The following is a 7,653-nucleotide window of genomic DNA, read 5'->3' on the forward strand; positions in this document are numbered from 1 at the left end:
CGTTGACAATCTCGAGTATGGAGGGTTTCCTCCTTTTATTTTCTGAACAATCTTCACCATTCAAATAAAAGATGGTTTATACAACAAATTTTCAACGTCCAGTTAACGGAATTTATCAACATCTACCAAAAATAGAGAGAGAGAGAGAGAGAGAGAGAGAGACTTTGGCAAACCCAATTTACTGAATACCTGGAAACATTTCTCAACACACTATTCTCTTCAAACACATAAAGATCCCCTCCACTGTAACAATCAAGTCATCCCCATTACAAAAGCTCTCAAACCTTAAAATTTGAAAAGAAAAAGGAAACACAGAAAAGCTATACAAAGCAAAGTTAAAAAAAAAAAAAAAACACCATCTCCAGTTAATACATCACCGTCATCATCATGACCATCACCATCAACCCAACAAATAAATTTGCAAACAGTGCATACCTAAAACACAAAGCACCTAAACTGGTATGACGTCGATCTTTGAAGCGTCTTCGCATCTCAAAACAATCCCCTCAAGACTTGCCGGAAGGATACACTTAGCCCATTGGCATCCCGTGGATAAGGGTTCAGGCGGAGGTACGATCATTAGCACATTATCATTCCTTTGGACGACTCCCATTACACTAACTGTGCTCCCTTCTTTTATGTACCTAGAAAGATAAAAATAGAAGCTTAGTCAATTGAAATACCCATCCGCGGACGAAGCAAACAAAATGCTCATTGTGTTATTCTATAAACAGCTGAAGATAGTCATTCGAATTCCCAGCATTTGATAAGCATAGACAACGAATATATCGGGCCTGAGGTCGATGACTGGTCCCATATGTCACTTCCAGACATATGTTCTCTCAAAAAATTAAAAAAACAAATGACCAGGTAATTTATCTTTTTATTTTTTCAATGGGTAATGGTCCCGTGATATTATAAATGAGAAATTATGAAAGGTAAGAAAATTATACCTAATATCTTAAACATCTGAATCACGAGTTTGGGAACACTGGTAAGTCGGCCTCAAAATATTATAGGGCAACCACAAAATAAAAAAATAGAAGTTTCAAGATCAGAAAACTTGTAGTTAAGAGATGATTTTGTTGAAAAAACTCAAATAGTCCAAGACGACAAATAGGACATAACAGCTTGCAATTCCTATGGCAACTACTCCATCAGATCTGATATAATTGCTTTTAAGGATAGACAAAATCATATATGAAGTTGAAAATCTAGTATCCACTAGTAAAGGAGTTCAGATTACCCTTCTTTCATACGCATTACACGGTCATCGCTTGAGAGGTTCCTCTCCCCCAACCACCTGATAAATTCTGGAGACAATTCTCTGTTGTTCTGATTGATGTCAACGACAATAGACTCATCAACGTATGGAGTCACCCTTGCACCATACCCAGTTTTAACCAATGCTCTCAATCCAGACTGAAAATCAGAGATGTAAAAGTCCACGACATGCCTCTGCCACAATCCAAAATCTGAATGTAAATGACTGTTCAATCAAGGCATGAAATCCTAGAGAGCAACCGAGGCATATGAAATTTCTTCAAAGAAAAGCACAAGAGCACAATGTCCTCTTCGCTATTTACAAAAATATCAAGCAGAAAAAAGGACACAGGAGTGCTCTTCACCATAAGCTGAACTCGTACATACAATTGAATATCAAAACTTACAGTGAAGTAAGCATTCCCCTTGGATTTCCAATAAAAAGCAGCTCAATGGGTTTTAAATAAAATCAATGTGAAAATTTATGTAACTCCTAGATCAGCTAATGATGTAGCAGCAGTGTCTATTGCTAAGAGCAAAGGCGTATGAATATTCTTTTTGCGGGCTTCTCTAATAAATTATTTTAGTTGCAAAAGAGTAAAAATCTATGATTTGTGGACACGGACACGAGTGTCACGTCTCGACACGGACACGGGGTGTCGGACATGGCAAACTCCCAAAATTTAGAAACAGGGACACGGCTAAAATAGAAAGTACATATACATGATTTGTGGACACGGATTCGTGTGCGGAGTTTCGACCAAGTTTCGACACGGATATGAGGTGTCTGACATGGAAACCCCTAAAAACTAGATATAGTGTCACAGTCAAACACAAACATACATACAAAGTTGCTAACACTTCTAGCAGTACATCTAAAAGTGTCTTAAGGAGTGTCGACACGTGTGGACACGGGTGTCGTGTCGGACACGACACGACACGTGTGTCGCCAATAAATTTGAAGTGTCGGTCAAATCATAGGTAAAAATAAAATGTGAAAACTTACATTAAAACATGTTAAACATAACCAAAATGATTCACAAAAGAACCACGTCGCCGAAATGATAATTTAGCTGACCCACCTCTAAAGATCGAAGTCCCCAGGTAAAACGGCGATGTGTGGCATTGGCAGCCTTTGAATCCCATCCCCTGTATTCATATAAACCTGTAGATGTGTACACACATCTAGAAACCTTTTGAAAGGATGACTCAAGGGGCACATTTCCACATGTAACTACCTGCAAAGAATTAAATCCATGTCACATGACGAATGACATTAATCACTAGAAGTGAAGCACATGTAAACTAATAGTTAAAACACCGGAAAACTGGAAGAGCTTTTTTCGGTGCATAAAAACCTGAAGACTATTGAACTAAAAATTACAAAAAATAATAATGGCAAAAAATTAGGTAAATGATATTTACGCCCCTTTTATCACCAGGGACACCCATTTGCCAGTGTACTTTGCAATCAAAGCCACTGGATTTTTCTGACATAAAGTACATTAGCTCCCTTTTTGCCATTGATACACTGACACTGGGTGTCCCTAGTGATCAAAAGGGGCGTAAATATCATTTCCCAAAAATTATTGTGCAGAAGATACAATATTGAGGAATTCTAGATTCACAGGAGCCCTTGCAAAAAAAGGGTACAAGGGCTCTCCCATTGGTCAATTTTCACTTATGGCAATTATGATTGTATTTTTTGTGCCATCATAAATGGAAATTGACCAATGGGAGAGCCCTTGTACCCTTTTTTTTGCAAGGGCTCCTGTGAGTTTAGAATTCCTCCACAATATTACATAAGAAAAGAACTTATTATATAAAAGTGAAAGTTCAAAAGGAAATAGAATGGATAAGCACATGCTATATGTAGTACCGACCATTTTAATCTGAAAAGTAGTGTTAACATCAAAGCACATAGAATTAAAAAGGCCCACCCTCTAAAAGAGCACTATGAAATAGTAAAGGTTAAATATTTTGAGCAGTCTGCCATTTTCCTGAAGAGGCTACATACCCCGGAAACTTTGACATATTGCCCATCTTTAGCGGTTCTAAGTTCAGCATCGGGATACCGGGCAATGAAGCCTGTGATAGCTCTCCTTCCCCAACAATTATTCCAAGTAAAAAGTGTAGCCACAGCCGCAAACAGAACCACAACAACAATGAGAAGAATGGCGTTGTGGACAGCTCCGAGTATGAAACCACCAGCAATGAATCCCATCACAAACAGCAGAATTACCGACCACAATATTGGTTTAGGGAAGCTCCTCTTGAAGGAATAGTCATCCTCCTGGCTGAGATTAGTGACTGCCTGGTTGTGAGCAATAGAAGAAGCGCTATGTAGCTTGAGAGACCCATGAGAGTCCAATGGACCAGACACTTTCCGAGGGGCGCCAGATGAATTAAGGGGCCCTGACAAAATAGGTCCAGATGTAATGAGCCCTGTGGCGGGGAGCACTGGTGGAAGAGGTCCTGAATTTTGACGAGTGGTGACCCCTCCAGATTGAGGTCCAGATGACTTTTTAACCGAATCCCCATGTTTATTAAGTGGGCCCGAACTAGACTTCTGTCTATTTGATCCTCCCATAGAACCTGGAATTGCTCCAGAGGATACAGGACCAGACGTAGTGTAACTAGCCCGAGCCGGGGCATTGGACATGATTGGTCCTGAGTGTGAAGCTGCACCTCCAAATGATCCAGTCCTTGAAGGAGCATTAGCTATAGGTCCTGATTTCCTTGACTTTGAGCTTTCTACAGGAATATCAAACATTTTTCCAAGTTCCCCAGATTTCTTGATATCTCCACCCGTATATGGCATAGCTGTGGAGCTCATGGTTGGAGGCCTCTCCTTTGTCTGCTCAGGCCTCCCTGAAACATAGAGGCCATTGCTGAGCTGGTGGGATGGGAATCTGGAACCCATTGAGCTTGATCAAAAGATCCAAAGAAAATTAACACACTGAATACTGCCAGTGACTTCCCTAATGAACCCAAGTGTTAACTACGACCCACGAGCACCAAAATCAGAGTAGGGATCTATATCCAATGGCACCAGCATGGTGGGGTAGAAACTGCAACAAAATTACAGTGCCTTGATGTGGTATTCAAAGACATTCTGAAAACAAAATGCAGAAGCCTCATCAGATGATATTTAAGTAAGTGAGATAAATGACCACACATGTCCATCAAGCTTAACAGACTAAAACAATATGATAAACAAAAAGGTGGTAGTGGCAAATTGTTTCAAGCAACTGAGCTTAGGATGAGCCAGATCTCCATCTAGTCTTTATAGGACACAGATCTCACTGAGTTCTACAGAAATGGACATCATGGGATTCATCTGAATTAGAAGCACATTATGTTCAAAGCCTGGTAATCCCAACTTGTAAGTGTCCAATCATGTAAGTTTTTCAGAAACCAGTTTGTGTGTCACATTTTGTTCATTTGGTATGTAAAGTTAATTAGCCAAAGGAAAAAAAAATCCAATTGCGCAACTTCAAAAGCTCCAACAAGAGATAACAAAATAATAAACCAAGAGGGAGCTGAATAGAGAATAGCTACAATTACAGAGGAGGGAGGGAAAGGAAAAAGCAAACATCAAAAATTAAAAAATTTTAAAAAAAAATCCAAAATTTACAAATTAAAAATACAATCAGGGACCCAGTTCAACCATCCAACTTCTCCAATGCCAAGAACTAAAAGTTCAATGCATAAAATAAAACGTAATACTTGCAGAACTAGACAAAGTTGATATCCCAGCACTTTCAATCTGGTTTTTAGCTTGCACTTCCACCAAGAGAGATAAAAGCACCGCACCAAAAACAGAGAAAGAAATCAAGTAAAAAATTCAGTTAATACCATTGAGTATAAAAATGAGGAAAACGGCAAGTAACCCGTTGTGTATTCTATCCAATGAACCAAAAAAAAAAAAAACCCTGCTAAGAAAAAAAGTCCAAATCGGCAACAAATACAGAGAGCAGAATCGCACTCCAGAAAATAAGTTCATGAAAAATATCATAAGGCCCTAATGAAAATGCAAGGACTTGCACAAAATCAATCATTTCAAGAACAAACCAGATCTAACACCAAATAAAGAGAAAAGAAAATGAATTTCAGAGCAAGTCCTATCTCCAGGGAAGGATTCCCTAAAACAAAATTTTGGAGAACCTCAAGAAATTGAAGCAACCCAACAATTTCTATCTCGAAGATAATAACCATTAACCAAACCCATTCTCCAAATCAAGTGACAAAACATAGATCCTTCTCTATTTCCAACAGAATAACCGATTTTGAAAATCCCCATCTTTTGCTCTATTTATAAAAGCCTACTATATCATCTGAAATTTGAAAACCCAAAACTCGTGAAAAGCCTGGATCCAATTTCCACGATGATGAAAAAGACCAAACACTAGAATGGGTGTAAATATAACATTTTTCACAATGATCTGTAAATCAGAATCCTAATTCCGAATTAAGGAAACAAAGACACTTAAATTCCCAATAAAGCAAAAAGAAGGAAAATCAAAACCATAGACAGTGAGATACTTCGAACATAATCCGCATATACATGCCCACAATAATAACTAAATAAACCCCACTATTTACCACATCTAGGGATCTAGGATCACAAACATTTATCTGGACTCCAAATGCATAAGCAAAACAAAACCCAATATCTCATTTTGAGCTACAAAAGGAAAAAAGAGAAAGATCTGAAACCCTACAAAACGTGCAAAGCTGCGAAAACCTACCATCTATATCATTTCCAGCAATAACACAAAAAATGTGAAAGATCAGAAACCTCATAGAACATGGGAATTCGTATCAGCCTAACCAATTCCAGCATCCTGGATCCAGTAAGAGTAATCTAACTCCATAAAGAAAACCAACACAGGATCCCATATAAAGCAAAACCAAGAAAAATGTGAATGATCATAAACATTAGAAAAGCAATTCTCAAAGATCCTACCATTTCTAACATCCAGAATTATAAAAAACCAGAACCCAACCCCCATATCACTAGACAAAACGAACTACGAATGGTTCTAAGAAAAAAGACGGAATTTTCTGAAGATCAATAATCTCAGATAACATATTAACTCACAGAAATTCTACCATTTTAGACAATTGGAATCCGAAAACATAAATCAGACCCCAAACACACAAAATAAAACAAACTCAGATTCGCATCTCCAAGAAAAAAAAAACAAACAAGAAGATAGAAATACAAACCCTACGTTTTAAGGAAAATACTAACAAAACCCTACCATTTCCAACATACAGATTCTGAGAAAAAGAACCCAAATCCCAAATCACGAGACAAAACAAACCCAGATTCGCACTCCAGTTGAAAGCAAGCAAAATGACAACCCCTAAAATACGAAAAGCAGAACCCAAACCCCAAATGCCGAGACAAAAAATACCCACATTCCCATTTCCTTCGGAAACAAGCATACTGAGAAAGATCTAAAACCCTACATTTTAGTCAAAATACTCATAAAACCCTACCATTTCCACCATATAGATTCCCAAAAACAGAACCCAAATCCCAAATGCCGAGATAAAAAATACCCACATTCCCATTTCCTTAAAAAAAAGCAGAATGAGAAAGATCTAAAACCCTAACTCCAGATTCAAAGCCCATAGAGAAAAAAGGGACAAATACAGAAAGGAAGTAAAAAAAAAGCAAATGAAGAAATTTTCATACCTTGAGAAAAAAGGAGTGGTGAACAATGTGGATTTGGGAACATGGTGGATGAAAAGGAGGCAAAAAATGGGTGTAAGCTGTGATGGATCTCCATCGCCAAAGAGCTTGTTCCACTGGTTTGTCCCCTGCAAAACGTCCAGAAGAATGAAAATAATAAAATAAAGAGGTGAAAAACACCTTCTACCTTTTTCTCCATTTTCTACACTCGATTCCTTTTAATGACCAAAGTACCCTCGAATCTTTGTTAAAATATCATATATCTACCATGTTTTTCTTCAAAATAAGGAAACCCTTTTCCTGCTTTTGCCATTAATGACAGGGTGACAATGAAAAATAGGTAGATAATATATTCTTCCCCCTTTCTTCCTTGGGCCACCCATTTTTAGTGTAAAAACTGAAAAGCTACTCGTATAGAGGGGACTGTCCCAGGGAAAAGAAGGGGCATAAATCACTTCCCTAGAAAATATCTTCTTTCTGTTCCTTGCCATACTATTGTCTCACCCAAATGCCCCTACTAATCTTCCTTTTTTATGATGACTAAAATACCATTTTGACTATGGAAGGGGGTGAATGTAACACTTCTTAACATATTATAAAATGACCAAACTATCCTTAATCATAACTAAAGTTGGAGTTTTTGTGTGAGCCCGTACGACCCACACGATAGGATGATCCAAAACGGC

The 7,653-nt window shown here is 38.0% G+C and overlaps 1 protein-coding gene across 1 annotated transcript; it reads right to left on the minus strand.

Moving 5' to 3' along the window:
- Positions 1-163: 163 nt before the first annotated feature.
- On the minus strand, positions 164-7,141 carry LOC143879787 (putative membrane protein At1g16860). Its single transcript, XM_077382359.1, has 5 exons — positions 6,971-7,141; positions 3,281-4,378; positions 2,346-2,501; positions 1,247-1,458; positions 164-644 (listed from the first exon to the last, which is right to left on the minus strand). The coding sequence occupies exons 2-5, from the start codon at positions 4,184-4,186 to the stop codon at positions 452-454; spliced, it is 1,467 nt and encodes a 488-aa protein (XP_077238474.1). The 5' UTR covers positions 4,187-4,378; positions 6,971-7,141; the 3' UTR covers positions 164-451.
- Positions 7,142-7,653: the final 512 nt, after the last annotated feature.

Source organism: Tasmannia lanceolata, unplaced genomic scaffold, assembly GCF_043159265.1.
Source record: "Tasmannia lanceolata isolate RefF3 unplaced genomic scaffold, GAP_Taslan_0.1 ptg000006l, whole genome shotgun sequence".
NCBI lineage: Eukaryota > Viridiplantae > Streptophyta > Magnoliopsida > Canellales > Winteraceae > Tasmannia > Tasmannia lanceolata.